This window comes from Lissotriton helveticus, chromosome 2_2, assembly GCF_964261635.1.
Source record: "Lissotriton helveticus chromosome 2_2, aLisHel1.1, whole genome shotgun sequence".
NCBI classification, from domain to species: Eukaryota; Metazoa; Chordata; class Amphibia; order Caudata; family Salamandridae; genus Lissotriton; species Lissotriton helveticus.
Window position 1 is genome coordinate 80,082,023 of NC_136060.1, and position 18,901 is coordinate 80,100,923.

The 18,901-nt window shown below is 46.1% G+C and overlaps 1 protein-coding gene across 2 annotated transcripts in view; it reads right to left on the reverse strand.

The window, feature by feature from the left end:
- Positions 1 to 18,901, reverse strand: part of VPS37A (VPS37A subunit of ESCRT-I) — a 310,413-nt gene that overhangs the window by 165,157 nt on the left and 126,355 nt on the right. For both annotated transcript variants that reach the window (XM_078678128.1, XM_078678129.1), the window contains exon 4: positions 3,494 to 3,591. In XM_078678128.1, the coding sequence (XP_078534254.1) occupies positions 3,494 to 3,591 (98 nt within the window). The remainder of the gene's footprint in view (positions 1 to 3,493; positions 3,592 to 18,901) is intronic.

Sequence of the window (18,901 nt, forward strand, 5' to 3'; positions counted from 1 at the left end):
CAAAACTCCAAAAATTAAATGATATATATATATATATATATATATATACCACAATTGCTCCGATGAATGAGCCACAGATTCTGCAGGGCGGGTCAGTAAAACGGGACCGGAGCTCACCGTTGAAACATCCAAACACCACCTCACTCGTGCTTAGCAGTGAAGTACACCGACGCCTGCTGAAGGTTGTAGAAAATTGTTTTATTCATTGTGGAAAGCTGCACAGGAAAAAATAAAACCCAACGCGTTTCTCCTCTGAAGAGGCTTGATCATGGGTAGAAGTTCCTTGCCTTTTAACTGTTCTCGTGCTTTCACACTGCAGTTCAGTAATTTCCCAGAGTGCACTTGCCCACAGGTGTGTCGTTTTATTTCTTTTACGCCGACAGCAGCATGCGTGGCTGTATGGAAGAGTATGAACTTGAATCAGTGATTGTATAAGAGAGTAAGTATATGTTACTATGTGTATGAATAAGTGAGGTTGTATGTGTATAACTGTATAGGTGAGCAAATAGAAGTGTGATTGATTCTTTGCATGACTGACTAGATGTGTGAGTAACTCTGAATGAGTGGCGGTGTGTGAGTGTTTGTATAGGTGTATGAGTGCCTATAATAGTGTTGTATTGATGAGTCACTGCATGCATGAGTGACTGTATAGGTGAATGAGTGGATGTGTATGTGGACCTAAGAGTCAGTGAGTGCGTACTTAGTAACTGGTATTAGTGTCTCTATTGTTTTGAAAATGAAAGTCTGTATTTTAGAGTGGGTGCATCAAAGGTTTTATCAAGGTGTGAGGAGGTGCATCAGATTACCACGTGCATGATGTCATCAGTGATGTCATTTGAGATGTCATCAGTGATGTCACTTACCATGTCATGAATGATGTAATATGGGACGTCATCAGCAGTGCATTGCGGGGGCTGGTGACATGCAGCTCCCCGTGCGGAAAAGCAATCAGCTTTGGATTTTGAAAGCAAGAGCAGCTTTCCCAGCTCTCGCTTTCAAAATCCAAAACAAGTTTGCTATGACAGCGCAGGAGCCGCGTGGTTTCCGCCCAGTCATAGCAAATAGCAATTTAAGAAATGCCCCCAGGACATAGCTCACCCGGGGGCCTCATTAAATTAAACGCTTCATTGTTTTTAAATAATTTCGGCGGAATTCGCGACCCCAGCGCAAATTGCGCCGAAATAAAAAAGCTTTTTTGGCCCTGGGTGTCCTTCTGGGACCCCCTGAGCAGGCCTAGGGGGTCAGGGTGTTTCTACCTTGCCCCCTTCTCTTGTTTTATATCTTAGTTTCGGTTTTCTGGTGACTCGCTTCTACCGAGTCACAAGATGGCTGCCAACACTTCCTGGTTTGGAGTGTTGACAGCCAATTAGAATGAAGCTTGTGGTCGGGAGGGGTCGCGACTCCACCGCGTCCCTAGATATCTAAACTTTTATTTTTTGAAATCCTCAAAAACTACTGAATGGATTTACACCATTTAAAAAAAAGGTTGCTTTCTGAACCAAGCTTTACCTTTTTGCCAAATTTGGGGTAATTCCGTTCAGCAGTTCGGGCTGTAGCCCGTCTCAAAATGTCCTATGGAAATTAACATGGGGAAAACACGTTTTGGGCACCCCCATTTTTTTTCAGCCCCTGCTTAACAAACTACCCCCAAACTTTCAGGATAGGAGCTGACCTGGATAGGCTTTTTTTTGGTAGAATTTTGCGAAGATTCATCAAAAGAAGCTAAAGTTATAAATGCATTATGGCGTTATGGTGCCCACCATGCCGGAGCAGTCAACAATAAATGAGCGCCGTGGCTCCTACCTCTGATTTGTTATTTTTTTTTAATTATTTGTTGGGTATCCCGATGCCCACCCGGGACACCCATACCTTTGATTTTTGTTGAGGGCTGCGGGGGAGGCCCTAGTGCCCCCACTGCACTCTGCAAGCAGAAGGAAGTCTTTTTTTTAATTCTTGGGATGCCTTCGTTCCCACCAGGGGCACTAAACATAATTTCTTATGTTGGGGGCTGCATGGGGAGCCCCAAGGTTCATCGCAGCCTCTGCTCCCTCCCCGGCCAGCACCATACTGTGTGCTGGCTGGAGCTGGCTACATTACTTTGTTCCCACCTGGGCGGGAGCAGCATTTTTCACTGCTCCTATCCAGAAAATAGCAACGTTCCGTTCCCTACTCAGGAAAGTGGGGGCAGGATATGCCCACACTTTCCTGCGCAAGACACTACGGTGTCCCAGTGTTGGGGTCTATAGGATACTGCAGCTGTATCAGTCCCTAGGGAATGGGGTCTCCGAGGCCTATCATCGGCTCGGGGAGAGGTGCTCATGCACCGTTGATATTCATCTGGCTGTGGGGTAGGGCGTACCCAGGGTCTCTTCAAGGCTTGGGGAGAGGGACCTGTGCACCCCCTCCCGCTTTAAAAATATCAGCCCTAGGGAATGGGGTAATTGGGGGCCACTTTGAGACTTGGGGAGAGGGCAGCAGGCCCCTTCCACATCATGAAATTTACGGCCCTGGGGGATGTGGTCCCGGGGCCTCATGAAGGCTTAAGGAGTAGGGTGGACACCCCCAAAAGGAATGTGCCTCTACCATGCTGTTCCCCAACCTGGCGGAGGGGTGGGGGGGGGGTTAAGAAAAGTAGGAAACCAGTCTTTTTTATCAGCTCTGCGGATCCTTTGCAGATCTACTAGCCGATTTTCAAAAATGAAACATTTTTTGCTGGTGGTGGTGGGTGGGGTGGGCAGGGTATCCATACCAGATGTTTGTTTTTTTATTTTTTGGAGGACAGGGGACTGACTCCCCGAGTCCTAATATGGCTGCCGCCATATCTTTGTTAATGTGGTGGCAGCGAAACAGATCTCATCTCATGACCCAAAAATGCTTTTCTTGTAGAAATATATAAAATATGTATTTCTACAGTTTATGTATATATAAACAGGACATTGACAGATGTAAGGCACTACATGATGACATGGAAGACAAAATAATATCACTATTCCTGATGACGTCACCAGGGCACAATTACAGATACAGTACTGCCTGCCTCTGCTAGCAACCAAAAGATGTGGTCTCTGTTCAGGCAACATTGTGACAAAGTAATGAAAACATAGGAATACAGGACGGACACAATGTTGCATTTAGTTAATTTAAAAAAAACATTGTTTTGCTAAATTATTACTCTCCCAAGTGTTCTTCCTTCAGTAATCTCGATCAAATAAAAGTTAGACATTGTTTACATTTGTCAATACATACGAGCAATGCTATGTTGAAGAACATTAAGGAATCCGGTTTGACCTTTTATTACATAATAACCCGAAATGTCCAGAGTCACTAATCAAAATGTAACAGTTCAGATACAAATATTTTTATTGCAGAAATCTATTTCTCAGTCAAAGGATGGATTCTCTTCTCAGGGATAAATGCCAATTTTATTGAGTTGCCATATGGCTGAAAAAGCTGACCAAGGTATTTTAAACGTATAATAGACAAGAATACTTACAACGGATAAGAAGAGCTGGGGATTAGCGCAGGAGGGTTCTTCCAAAATTCATCAAGCAAGCTTTGGATAATCTTTCCGAGGTCAGAATGCATTGTGAACTGAAAACAAATAATAATAAAATGCAATCTTGTACTACTACAATGTGATAGCAATATGTATTGCAAAAAATATATTCAGTTGTTGATTTCCAGGTTTTATAAACTGCTCTGTATGATAGGTTTCAAAGCTTTATTAAGTCATGAATCACTAGGTGCAATAAGAACTTAACATTTCATTATCCTTGTTGATGAAACTCTACAAAAACAGAATATGATATATACAGATAAACATCAAATATGCTGCAGAACTAAAAAGTAAGCGACCTGGTGAAAGTAATTTCTAGGATGATCGTCTACTTCAGACAGCTATCTAAAACAATTTTCTAAATGCCTCAGTAAATAACTGCGTTCTCATCGGCACGCAGAACGCTCTTGAAGGAGATTCTTAGGATAACAAAATATATATATTTTGTTGAATTTCACAGCTAAGATGTAAAGAAATTATTAACCATAGCATTGTAAACAAGATGCAGTTTGGTAAATTTTTACCATTTTATGGATGTAAGACACTTCTGGCAACTTTTGAAACGTTGTGCAAGTATTTAAGTATACAAGTTAGAATCTGCGGGACCTAAGTGGTTTAATCGCGATTGTTCTAAAGCAGCCAGAAATTTAAGGTTGGCACTAGCAGCTAAACCGAGAATAAAGGAGACAGTTCAATTGTGTCGTAAACACTATAAATCTACCATTACTAAACATAAGGAATTCCTTAGACAGGAGGCATGGAGAGAGATTCTTGATCCTCCTACTTTGCGGTGTAGCTCTAGATTCTGGGCGGTAATGAAGAAACCCTTCCTGGTCCAGGTACCGGGTGATGGCCTGGAATGCTATAATTCGAAGGAGGAGTGGGAATTACATTTCAAGCAATTGTACTGTAGCCCGGTGGATGAAAGGCCCACCCTCACCCTGAGTGACAATGACAAGATGATTAGCTTCTCTAAGGGGGAGGTTATGGAGGGCATTGAGGGTCTAACAGCTGGGAAAGCGCTTGGTCCCGATGGGATCCCTCCGGATTTATTTAAATCTGAGCCAAGTTTTTGGGCACCTATTTTAGAGTCTGTCTTTAATGCAGCAGTAAAATGTGGTTGCCCACAATCTTGGGGGGTCTCCACGATTGTTCCGGTCTTTAAGAAAGGGGACAAAAGCAGCCCAAATTGTTATAGGCCTATTTCATTAATAGATTCTATGGTCAAAATCATAGGAAGAATCCTACTGCAGAGACTTTGACTGGACGTTGGAAAATAATATCATGTCCATCGTGCAGTATGGATTTTGTAGTGGCCGATCAACAGTGAAGCAGTGTCTCAACCTTTTTTTAATACTTAATAAGTACACTGTGGTTCACAGGGGCACCATCCACCTCGCCTTCATGGACTTGTCCTCAGCCTTCGATTGTGTAAACAGGGGAAGGCTTTGGCAGTCCATGAGGGCGAAGGGTGTAGATAGTGGAATTGTTAATTTCCTGGCTGACCTACATAGCAATACTAGAGCTAATGTGAGATACTCCCAAGATCTGAGCACAACGGAAAATTTTGACAACAGAAAGGGTGTTCGCCAAGGTTGCATCTTGGCCCCCTTCCTTTTTAATTTTTATATTAACAACCTTGATAGTGTGCTGCAGAATGTACAGGCCGACTGCCCTAGAGTTGGCAGACGGGGGATTCCTGTACTTTTATATGCAGATGATGCGGTTTTAATTTCCAGAACTGAGAGGGGCCTTCAAGCATTATTAAATGCTTTTAAATTGTTCATGACGGATAGAGACCTTATGGTCAACAACTCAAAATCTTTTGTCATGCACGTCGGCCAACAACCAAGAAGGAACTTTTCATTTAAAGTTGATGATGTAGTGATTCCTATAACAAAAACATTTTCGTATCTTGGGGTCCTTTTTGACTCTAAGCTTAATTGGGGTCCTCATCTTGCAAAAAAGAAAGGGGAACTGGTCAGGGTTAATGCCTCTATCTTTAATTTCGCATCGAAATTGGGTAAAAAACCTACTTGTGCCATGTTGAAACTTTACAATGCAAAATCGGTAGCAACTGCTACTTATGGCAGTGAAATTTGGGAGTACACTAACGGTGAGCAGTTGCAGATTGCTGAGAACTTCATGAAGAGCTAGGGACACAATATTTAAGTGACATTATTTCCTTACGCCCATTAACCTGTTGGCTTAAACTGTGGTTAAATCAGGACATACCATTGACACACCTGACACACCTGATTGTGAGCGACTATATGACCCAGGACAAGGCAATGGGTTCCCCCTGGATAAAATATGTGAAATCTTGCTTTGCTAAGCTTGGTCGTTTGGAATTGTTTGAACACCCTAGTAAGATTGTAAAGGGCGATCTGGAGGTAATTATACGGGACTTCCTTTTGGATAGGAAGATCCAGAGGGAAGAAGTTGAACTCCAGAAACAGAGTGTTAGAAAATTTGCCATGCTGAAAACATGTGATACTGCAGAGCTATATCTGTTGGGCTCATTGACCTCTCATGAAAAATTCCTGTTAACAAGGTTCAGGTTAAATCTTTTTCATCACCTGCTGATCAGACCAAAAACTGATGCTTTTAAAAAAATGGCAGCACACTGTGGCTGCGACGGAGAGTCTCCACAGGATATGCTGCATTTTATATTTTTATGTAGATTTTATGAATATCCACGCAGGCGCTATCTGGTCACTCTTTTAAAAAAAACTTAATTTTACTCAGATCAGGCCGGCCCTAATGTACTTACAACTTTTGCATAATGACAGTATTTTTCATATCACTGAATTTTTAAAATTGACTGTTAGGCTAAGAAATTGTTTGGACTTGTAATGGTTCTTTGAGATGAATGCACTAGTCACTTTTTCCCCGGTGTAAAGATGATATTGCACTTTTTTACTCTGGCACTTTATCTGATATGTGTTTACAATGAACGTGTTTTTAACTGTTTTTAATGTATATGTACTTTTATCGTTTGCGTAAAACCGAAATAAAGTCTTTTGAATTGAATTGAAGTATACATGCCTTTGCAACTGAAATACAATTGTTTGATCATGCTAGCAATAGGAAATTGGATCATGTAACAAGCATGGAAGAATGTGTCTTCAAGAACTTGCATGAATCTCCAGAAGTGGAATCAAATGTGCAACTCATTGTTCCTACCCTCCATTTGGTTAGTGTCAGAATCTTGGCATGGATTACAGTACAGCTGAAGGTACCCATCAAGCTCTTTACATACAACAAACTATTTGAGAAGTCAGTGGATGAGGGTTTGCAATCAAAGAGGACACTGATCTGGCCAAAGCAATTGAGGTCTAAACCAAACAGGCACATGGAATCAAAGGTGAAAACGGAATAAATGAGTACTCTGTATTCAGTATGCCTAGGATGAAATACCAGATCCAGTTTTCTGAATGAGGAAGCCTCACCCAAGTAATGTGGCATGCTTTATCATAGGCTTCCTCATCCCTCCCTGGTAAGTTAGTACTAGCAGGGCAGACTCTAACTCATAAGTATGAGGGAGATCTTGATAAATTATGATTCCTGGATAATCCAGATAAAAATACCTTAAGGTAAACCTATGGGATGTTCCTTTAGTGGTAGGGACCCTAAGTATGATTTAAAAAAAGTAAAGGGGGATGTTTCTGAGCATCTCACTAGCTCACAGTGGGTTTTAGTAACAACCCCTCTAATACAAAACGTCCCTGAGGTCCTCCTCACAGCAAGGGGTTTGTAGCCTGCACCATGACTAGGCTTCATGGTGCGAGGAGGATTCCCAATAATGAAGCATGACACCATTGGTGTGCGGGGGAAGAAATCCTTAAAAGGGACACCCCCCTGTTGTCAGCCCCTTTTTGCATTCTTTTGTTGTACCAGACCTGAAGGCTCTGTGTGCACTGAGAATGTTTGTGGGCACCATGACCCTCACATCTTTTTTCTTGCCGACATATTTCTGCCCATAATTTACCCTATCATCAGGGCTAATAAAGGAAGAGATAAATGACTCCTTCTAAACTAAAATAGCACCTCTACATGCAGGTGAAATGAGGACTTCCTACGTTCGTGACTCCCCTTGCAGTCCTCAGTGCTGATGAGTGGGATTAAAGGACCTCCTTCTCCCTTTTGGGACTACAGAGACATGAGGAAGCAAGATTGTGATGGTCATTTCCAGTGAAAGGGCCCTCTGGAGTCTGACAATGACGAAGCTGGTGACTCTCCTGATTGGAGCCTGCCCCACCCACTAGGGATTTGAAGCATTTATCAAAATGTTTCTTAGCCTTCTCTTGGGGATGAGTGGCCCCCAAACAAAGTAAGCTTGACAAATTTGCCAGGTTCCTTCCGCAGGGTAATGTCCTATACCTTGATCAAGATGCTAGCTCAGCGGGCACTTAGGGCTCTGTGGAGGGCATGGGTTCTAGCATGGAGGCTAAACTTCAGGCAATTCACTGTGACAGACAGGCCATAGAAAAGAAAATCGCAGAAGGGGGGCTTACGTTGCACTTCTTAGGCAGGATCTCTGTCACTGAAGCAGAAAGCCGTATACCGGTTCTGGAGGACACATTGACTACACTCCAGGAAACGATCCAGAAACTGCAAGGTTCAGCAGGCAATATGGCTGCCAGGATTGAAGACTGGCACGGCCACTCTCACTGCAACACTCTTTGCCTCTTGGGATTTCCTGGGTTACTCCCAGAAGACCAGATCTTTTCCTGTTTCCTAAATGAGCTGGCAAACTGTGTGCTTATGCAGTGGTTGCCATCAGGGACTATCCCCAACCCGCCATTGCCCGTACTTGAACTGCAGGGATAGAGACCTTATCCTACAGATGGTAAAAGGACTGGGAGAAGTCAAGTACAAATTACACAGGATCCCTATTTTAACGGACTACACTAGATTGGTGCAGAGCCAAAAGAAATCCTTTGATGAGGTGGCACTGGATCATAAATACATACTCCCCTACCCTTCTAAATAGAAAGTCCTTATTCAGAGAAATGTCCTGATCTTCAATCATACCGACTAAGCTTGGGAGTGGGTTGAGAAGAGCCACCCATGCACATGAGAGGGGGAGCCACAACCTGGAGTCAGGCCTGGTGACCCGCGATGCCGCCCGAGATGTGAATTCTGACACTAATGATCGGGGAGCAAGGAGGGAAATATGTAGGAGATGGAAGGACCGCCTTCCTCCGGGAAGTGAGGACTGGTTAAAAGCATCTTTTAACATGGCTCGGCTGGAATATGAGAGGGCAGACGATAAGCCATCTAACATCTGCCACCCTCTAATGAGGTGGGGTAGAAATCTAAGAATGATCCAGTCGCTCCAATGATTACACCATGTCCCCGGTACTAAAGGGGAAGAGGTCAGGTGACCCAAGTGAAGTGTGGTCAGCCAAGTGGCCCATAGGTAGAGAATATGGCTGTAAAAGTTCCACAAAGACTTGACACAGTGAGATGAGGAAAAAAAAACCCAAAAAAACGAATGATCGGGGAGGGCGGTCCTGTTTGGACATGGAGTCTGGGTCTGGCATTTTCATGGTACACAAGAAAGAGAGTAAGTGTGTAGCTTCAGAAGTAGGTTGCTTATCCCCCAAAGTTGTTCAATAGTTACTGTTTTGTCGTTTTTTTTTATTTTAGTTCTAATGAAAGATGCTTCCAGGTGAGTAGTGTACTGTTGGGGGAGTTACTGTTTTTTACATTTTATATGTTATAAGGGCACACAGTAACACTACGCTTATAATACATTCATATTTTGTTTGCTACAATGCAGCCAAAAAGGAATGCACATACACATGTGGGCATCTGGATAGGATCAAGAAGGATGCTCTAATGAGAAGTCAAGAGACTTAGGGCTTGACACCAAATTGATCATAAGTCCATTGGGAGGCTTTTTAATTCACTCCTTCTTAATGCCCCTGACTCATTCTGGGGCATTAAGACGGCTTGGGAAAATGGCAAGGGTGAGATACAGGATGATGAATGACGAGAGGCCAAGATGGCAGCCGGGCCGCTATCCCATCGAACATACGAATGATTCAGTTCAACGGTCTCCAACATACATATTACAATGCAGACAGACTTTGTAAAAGATGAGATCTCAAGTATCTCAGTGTAAACGATGTATGGACCAGGGAGGGACCTTCTACCATGTAATTTGGTTATGGTCTGCAATTGCCAATTATTGGCACAGAGTATATGATACCTTGACAGATTTTAAACAAATATCTAATGTTATGGATCCCAAGATGACACTTCTGGGGGTTATGGACGTGCTGGCCTAATTTCCGCGCTCAGCGAATACTGGCAGGCATCAATTTTCTGGTAGCCAAGTGAGACAATGGAGGATGTTGAGGAGCTTCTGAGGTCCCATCCTTGACTGTATGATTCAGGGGCCTGGACGTCTGCAGCAATGCAGAGAAGGAAATATAGACATGTTATGCTCATCAGACAAGATCTAAGTAACGCTGTGGAGTGCATCACGGAAACTGAAACCAGAATATCAGAAGTGGAGGATACCGTCACTATCCTAAAAAAGAAAATGACTTCTCTGGAGACCCCAACGAGAGGCCTGGCATCCAGAGTGGAAGATGCAGAGGACAGGGCCAGAAGGAACCACCTACGTTTTGTGGGATTCCTGAGGGGTGTCAAGGCAGTGACACGGAACACTTTCTCAATCAGTGGCTAGTAGACTGGCTTCCCCCAGATTCGCTGTTTCGCTGCTTCATCATTGAGAAGGCACAGAGTGCCCTAATGCAGAAGCCTTCCACTGGAGCCGAGTCACGACTCGTCATAGCGAAGACCCTAAATTATCATGACAGGGATGCGATACGAAAGCAAGCCAGACAAAAGGAGTCTCTCACATACGCCTCTAGCCGCATCCTGATTTTTCCAGATTACGCGAGCCTTGTTCACCAGAAGCGGCAGTCCTTTACGACCGCAAAAGCATGCCTACGGGAGCGGAAACTTCCATATCCATTGCTGTATTCAGCTAGATGAGGGTGGCGTATCAATCTCACTCTTTTTTTTTTTTAAACACCTGAGGAGGTCTTTACATAGACAGACGAAATGGTGAAAACGCGGCCCAACACGCCACTCAGACAGTAATCGGACTGGTCATCCAGAGACGCCAGCCGCAGACAGCCAAAGCTCAGGACAAAGGGGAATAACGAGTCGAGATCACAAAGACGACCAGAATAAAGACCCATCGGCTTCTCAACATGGGACTACTGCATCCTAGTAGCTGCAAGGGGTGTCTGCTGGAGAAGCGTAAATCAGCTGATGGGGCCAGAGGGGGGGCTAGTACCTATATCAGAATCTATATAGTCAAGGGGAATGCCCGCAGTTCACGGGCTGGTTAAAGGGGAACCATTGGTGGGTGCGGGCAGGGGGCTCCCGTTGGGGTCCGCGTGCCATCCCCGCCTCAACAGAAACTTCAACAGTTTTGAGGTATGGGGGGACAGAGGAAGATGGGGAATGTTTGTTGGATATTAGTGCTGCACCAATACACTATATTGTCATAGCCCACACAGTAGTCATGGCCTAACACCCCTACACGGTGCCACGGATCTGCCCATGGTGGGCCCTATAGATAAGGTACAGGCCCCTGGGGTGAACTCCGCGTAGTCAGCTGGAAGGTTAGAGGGGCACAGGATAAAATAAAACAAGGTGCCATACTCCAACAAGCCAAACGATATCAAGACGATATCCTAATGCTTCAAGAGACCCACTTGATAGGAACCAAAACACTGTGTCTACTTAGGTACAGGTATACCCAAATTTTCCATTATGGCTTTACCAGGGGGTCCAGGGGAGTCACAAGCCTGATTCATCGCAGGGTCCCATATAAGCATGATAAGTTATGGTCGGCTAAGCAGGGGTGATACATTTTTGCCATGGGGACTTTAAACTGGGAACACTTGTTGCTGGGTTGTGTATATGCCCCCCTCCCACCCGCCACTATTGTGAGCTCTGGTGGAATGTATACGACCCTGTAGTCTGAAATACCGGAAGGGCTGGCGGTGGTGGGAGGGGACTGGAACAAAGTCTTGGACCCAGCAAGGGACAGATGGAGACCTACAGGGGGTGCCTTCATGCTCCAAGCCCCAAAGCTAGGCCCCCTGGTAGAAGGGTTGTGTTGGACGGATCCATGGAGGAGACTTCAAAGGGTGGAACAGGGGTACACTTATTACTCTGGAACATATGACTCCTTTTCCCGCCTCGATTATATATTTAGCCTTCAAGGGGCGCCACCAAAGTGAGGTCCACAGAGATCCTACCAAGGAGCCTGACGGATCATTGCCCAGTAATGCTAAAGATACAGATAGGCCCTGAGAAGCAGGCTTTCCAATGGCGCCTTTCCCCTTGGCATCTGCAAGAGGAAGAATACCAGCTGCATATGCGCCAGGCGATTGAGAAATATCTGGAGACCACTGTGGGGACAGTATATGCAGGTGAGACCGTGTGGGAAGCCATGAAACAGATGCTAGGTGGTATTGACATCTCTCGTTGCAGAGCAGCGCGTAAGATTCTAGGGGAGTCACTTTTGAGGCGTGAGGCCCAACTGAGCAGTGCAGTCAGGGGGAAGATGGGGGCCCGGTTCCTTGCAAGTTGCTATACGTGCAGCAGACCTATGCTAACACATTGCTGGACAAAGCCCTTTTGAAGTGGTTGGCATCTCGGAGTAGGATTTATCAATGGGGGGACAAGTCCAGTAAACTTCTGCACAAGCTATGCCAGGGAGCCCTGCAACCCCAGTCTATCCTGAGTATACCTAGCCCAGATGGTTGGGTTCTTAGCGACCCAGCTTTGATTTCGGTGAGCTTCGCTGACTATTACGCGGAGGTCTATGAACTCTGAGAGCTACTATAGGAGGAACCGATACAACGTTTTATAGATGACTTACCACCATGGGCTCTCTCAGACGAAGCGAGAGCTGAATTAGATATACGTCTAACTACACAAAAATTAGGTGTTGCGCTGATGGATCTGAATTCTGGTAAGGCGCCTGGACGGAATAGATTCCCATGTGAATTCTTTAAAAACTGTTTCTCCCAACTGGGATCTCACTTTCTCGCAGTCGTGGAAGAGGCAGTGGATCAGGGTGCATACCGCGAGACTGGAGACATGCCGAGGTAGTTGTATTTCACAAACCAGGTCAGTCCCCGGAACAAAACGCATCATATGGCCCCATCTCCTTATTGAACGTTGAGGCCAACATGCTGGCCAAGGCGCTGGCTAATAGTCTTCAGCCGCATATAACCTATCTGGTTCTTCCAGATCAGGCTAGTTTCATGCCTCAGAGAGCGACGCGGCATAATATTTGTTGCGACCACAATGCCATTGTGGCCATTGAGGAGTGTGCAGAGCCAGCTGCACTGATGTTGGAAGATATGGATAGGGCATTTGATTTCCTAAGCTGGGTTTATTTATTTGAGCTGCTGAGTCGCCTTAAAATTGGGCCCTGATTCCAATTGTATCTTAGATTCATCAGTGCATGTGGCAGGATTCACCTCCCGCACATTCACAATTGGGAGAAGCACCCATCAGGGTTGCCCTCGTCACTGTATCTATTCACTCTAGCAATGGAACCCTTGGCAGCGTGGGTAGACATTGATGCGCAAGTACGGGGCTTCGAGTGGGTGTCGGGATCTCTGATCACATCGCACTATATGAAGACGATGTGTTATTCCTCTTAACGGACATCAATGGAACAGGCCAGAGACTGCTCCGAATAATGCAAGTCTTTGGCAAATCCTTGGGCCTCTTAATGAACCCCCTTAAGACCATCCTTTGGGTGCTAAAAGGGGCCAGTGGCTTGGGCCCCTGGGTGTCGGTAAAGCAGATGGCCACTAAGGGGGTGAAGCATCTGGGGGTCTACTTATCGGTCACCCAACACACGTCGTGGGATAGGAATGTTGCCCCGGTCTGGACACGGGTAAAAGAGGAGTTGAGAACCTGGTTGTATATGCCGCTTTCTATCTATGGCAGATCAGCTATTTTCAAAGTGATATCCCTTCAGCGTCTACTTTACCAATTGCAGAACTACCCGTACCCGATCTCGCAAGCTTGGTTTCGACAGGTTAATGCGGCACTGGGGCAGTTCTTGTGGGGGGGGGTGGAGTGTCTTGAGTCGCCCTACGAACCTGCTTCCAATCTAAGTACAGTAGCGGTCTTGCCACAGCGGATGTTCAATCTTATTATGAGGCCTCTCATCTACTAGTGCTAAACAAATGGTGGTATGGGAACAGGCAAGACCTAGCGCACGCTGTGGAGCGATGGCGGATGGGAGAAGCAACTCTTCACATAATCCTCTATTGGGCACCTCTACACCAATCCCTGCTGCCAGCCAAACAGGTGGTATTCCAACTTTGAAAACAATCCCTTTGCAGGATGGGGTAGTGGGGTAGACTGACAGGGAAAACCCCACTGTGGCGAAATGGCAGACTACCCCGACTGACTACGTTAGATGGCTTCCGTGGTTGGGACGGCATCGGCATATCTACCCTGGGGGATGTTATTAGAGGTCCCACCTTGAAATTATTCCAGGATCTCCAAAAAGAATATAATATGCCCCGAACCCAATTTTAGAAGTATCTTCAATTTAAACATGCCATTTCCCCAAGCCTTTCGGAACTATACGCCCTTCCTGAATTTAATCCCATCGAGGGAAAAGTGTTTATGGGGGACTTGAGCTAGCACAAAATTACGAAAATACATGAATCCCGGGTGACAAACAGCCCCACCACACTAGACAAACTTAGAGAGATGCGTGGGTGCTTGATCTGGGCTAGTTGGCTGGGGACGACTGGGCGGGGGCGCTGGCATCCCCGCAGGGTGCGGCGATAGCAACCCGGCTACGTCTTATTCAATTTAAGTATCTCCACCGGGCCTACTACACCAGGCAGAGGTTATGGAGGGCAGGCTCAATATCATCCGATTGTCTGCGGTGCGGTGTAGACACGAGGGAGGGTCCATCATGCACACAGTCTGGAACTGTACGGTGCTTGTAAGGTTCTGGCGGGGGTCATGGCATGCCTCTCGGACTTCCTGGGATGGGATGTCCCCATCTCACCAAGACTTGGACTACTACATGTTATGGAGGGTATCGGGGCAACATATATAAGCGGCACCTTTTGTTGCTGGAGCTTACCCTGGCCAAAAGGGATATTGCGAGGCTTTGGAAGGCACCTACCCCACCATCGTTGATAGCCTGGAAAAAGGGAATGGACTTCTGTATGTGCCTAGAGGTACCAATCTATAAGGCTAGGGGCTGCCCTCAGAAGCATCCCAAAATCTGGAAGAGATGGGCAGACTTAATGGGGCCTATATCTGGAACCGATACCCCCAACAGACACACTTGTGTCATAATTGTCAGTGGGGATCACTGGGTAGCAAAGGGGGTGGGCGAATTGCATATGACTCAATTCGGGCAGCAATGTAACTTATGTGAGAAGAGATGTAAACATGGAGCAGCCAAAGGGCTTGGGTTCAAAAAATGTATGCCGTTATGTTTCAAATAATTTTGGCTTTTGATGAATGTAAAAGAGTTGTCAACATCAATATTTTGTGATATATGATATGGCGGTCGCCCTCAACCAAAGGGGGCCCCAAACTGTATGTGACAAATGACACAATAAAATTTGTTTATAAAAAAAAGAAAATTGTGCACATTGTCTAACATTTAAGACAAACAGTAAAATATATATCTCCATTAAAAACACCACTTGTCAAACGTGCTGTTAAAAGTTGTTTACAGTTCCTAGTTTTAAAGCAAAGAGTAAAAAACTAATAGCACTCGTTCACTTTGTTCGATATGCAGATTGTGTCCTAGGTAAAAGCCCCAGGCAACAAAGCGCTAATGTTCTTGGTATGGTGTGTTAAGGTTCATAGTATAGCTGCTTTTCTGCATGTCCAGTCCTGTTAGAATTGGGGGTCTCTAGTTGGCAGAGGTGGGTACCTTCGACCAAATAGGGACCCTTACTTCTTGTCAGGGTAAAGAGGCACACACTGTTGATAACCCCTGCTCACCCCCTTGGTAGCTTGGCACGAGCAGACAGGCTTATCCCCAAAGCAATGCGTAAAGTATTTTGCACCAACACCCACAATAATACTGTGAAACCCCACAAATGGACACCACACAGGTGATTATCAAAAATAGATCCGTTATCTAAAATAATTAGGCAAGACCAAATATCAAATGCAAGGCCAAAATACACACTGATCTCTTGTAGTCAAACAAAACGATGTCTGGTAGTGTTTTCTTAATTTATAGTTCACTTGTCTTGTAAAAACCACAATCCCAGCAAGGGGGGGCCTCAGTTCAAAATAATAAGGCAGTCTCTGTGTCACGGTACTGCAGCGAGTATGGTAATGCTGCATCATTCCAAAACGGGACTCCAAACTTTGCTTAGGCCCCCCACTGTCCCCAATGATTGAATACCGCTGCCCGTCTAAATCCAAAACCAGCGCCCCACTCAGTCCTTTGATACCCTCTCCGGTATCTTCCGCTGACCCTGCAGTCAGCGATGGTGCCGACTTGCCCCCAAAGTCATAGGCGTATCTTTAACTCGCAATTTCAGGCGACTAAGGCGACAAGGCAGCCCTCCGCAACCAACCCCCAGGCAAGGACAAACACAACGGCACGGGGCTATGCTACAAGCGTTACCTGGGGGATTGCGGCTTCACTGCGGGCAATCCTGGGTTCTCAATGCGCCCTCCGGCGAGGTAGGTTTCTTCCTGTGAGGCTACCCGACCTCTGGTGCAGTTCTCCGTTCTCTGGGGAAGCCCTCGCGGCCGGACCAATGGCAGCGAGACCTCGCGATTTTGCTGCGGGGCTCTGTGGCGGCGGAACCATTGGCAGGGGGGCACGGCAATGACGCGACGGGACTCCCGGGAGGCTGGAACCAATCCCAGCGCGGCCATGTGATGACGAGGAGGGAGTCCCTGACAGCAGAGGCCAATCACAGCGTGGCAAAGCACTACAGCTTCACGGCGGCTCTTCTCTCCACGGCAAACCCGGCCTCGGGCAGTTTAGCTTGAGATGCGGCGGTGATGAAAGGAAAGGGGGGGTTTGTACAGCACGTTGGGCAAACGGGGCCCGGTGGTGAACAGATACCGGCCCTCAGTGCGTACTGCTCACGGGGGCTTCCCTTGTGTGCCGACTGCACACCGAAGGACAGACCACCCACGGGCACCGACTGTGCACCCAAACACGCACTCAGTTCACCAATGAAAGTAGTTTTCTGGGAATCTTGGTATCCCTGTGTTCCCAACTGGAGGCCAGCTCTTCTCAGGCCCTTGGAGACTTAGACACAGCTCACAGCAAAGTCTTGGTTTCAAGCAGGTAGGGGGGAATCAGAGCACACAGCAAAGTCCCCTTCTTCTCTCCTTTAGTTGAATCGGCAAAACAGCAGGTCAGACCCAGAGCACACAGCAAAGGCAATCTTCCTTAGTTTCTCCAGCTGTTCTTCTTCCGGCAGAGGTTCCTCTTGATTGTAGAAGTCTGATTTTCAAGGGGTCTCCGTCCTACTTTTATATCCCTAAAGTCTTTGTTCTTCATGTGTTGGGGGTTCTGGACCCAGTCGGGGGGGCAGTCTGCCAGTGCACAACTTCTTCCTTTGAGAAAGGGGGCCAGGGTCCTCAGACGCCCAGCAGGAGGTGGAGCCAGTCCTTTGTGGAGGCAGGCACAGCCCTACTCAGCTACAGGGATTTCCCCACCCACCTCTCTAAATGCAGATGGGCCTATTCAGCCTAGGGCTACACACCCAGACTCCTGGAGCCAAGACACTTCACCATCCCCTGTCACTGCCCAAAGCCAGACAGTCAATCCACAACCAGGCAGAGGCACACAGGAAGGTTTGAACAGAAAAATAGCAGCTTTCTAAAAGTGCCATTTCTAAACGCAGGATTTAAAAACCATCTCCACAAAAAGATGTGTTATTAAATTCTGAATTCAAGGGTACCAGTCTCCATGTCTCCATCTTGTTCCTATGGGAAGATAGTCTGGTATAATGGTATACAGTCTTCCCCATTCTGTCCTATGGGCAAGATGGCCTTTCAATAGTGAAAAAAAAATCTAAAATCTTACACACATCAGTACATGTCCTACCTTTCACATACACTGCACCCTGCCCAGGGGGTACCATGGGCCTACTATAGGGGTGTCCTATGTGCAAAGAAAGGGAAGGGTAGGGCCTGGCAAATGTGGGCACTTGCCAGAACAACATGGCAGTTCGCAGACTGCGCACAGGCACTGCGGTGGCAGGCCTGAGATACCATTTTAGGGCTACTCATGTGGGTGGCACAATCAGTGCTGCAGGCCCACTAGTAGCATTTGAATTACCAGCCCTGGCACACTCAGTGCACTCTACTAGGGACCTTACAGGTAAAGCAAATATGCCAATCATGGAGGACCAATCATGTTTAATAATTTATACAGGGAGCACTTGCCCCTGGCCACCGACTAGTAGTGGCCAAATGGCCCAAAGCATCTAAACCAGCAAAAGTGAAATCCATAGCATAGCATCGAAAAAACACAGGAGGCAGAGGCAAAAAGTCAGGGGTAACCACGCCAATGATGTCAGGTCTAACAAGTCCCTTTTGACAGAAGCATGGGTTTTAACAACTTGCAACGTAATTGTAGCTGGACTGGGCAGCAACAAACTTGGTGGAGTAGGGACTATGAATGTCAAAGATTTCCAACCAGGATTTAGCTTTTTTGTTGGAAGGGGCACCAGCCTGGCCTTTGGATGTCTTTTAGGCACTTCCTTCCCAGTGCTTGGTTCAGATATGGCTGTGTCCTATTTGCCTCATATGATGAGATTAAGCCTGGCTGCTCTTCCTTGGCTAGATAGTTACGCTTGTCAGCTTCCCATCGTAAGTTTGCTGCTTCATACCATTCCTAATGGCAGCACAGTTCTTCCCTTCCATGAACCATTTTTCCGTTGCCAAGCCAAGTACCGCCACAACTTTTTGCATGTAGTTGTTCCACGGATTGGCCGTTCCTTTATCTATTGGTTTAAGCACGTTTTGTAAGTAGCCTACGGGTGCTTTAAGGGCTTGGTAATAATATTTCGCCTTTCCTCCCAAACATTCATAGCTTTGCTGGAGAAAGACAAACTCCAGACAGATCAGACTGTTGCAAGTATATTTAGGTAACAAATGTATGTTTTAACACCCGACACTGGGATTTTTCAAGCAAACAGTTCATCTGACCAGGGAATACGTGTTGTGCATAGCTTGTTATCGCAAGCATTTTGCATTGTATAACCTACCTAATTGGGCATCGTTGTTGGACTGCACAGCTTACCATGAAATTTGCATAGAGCG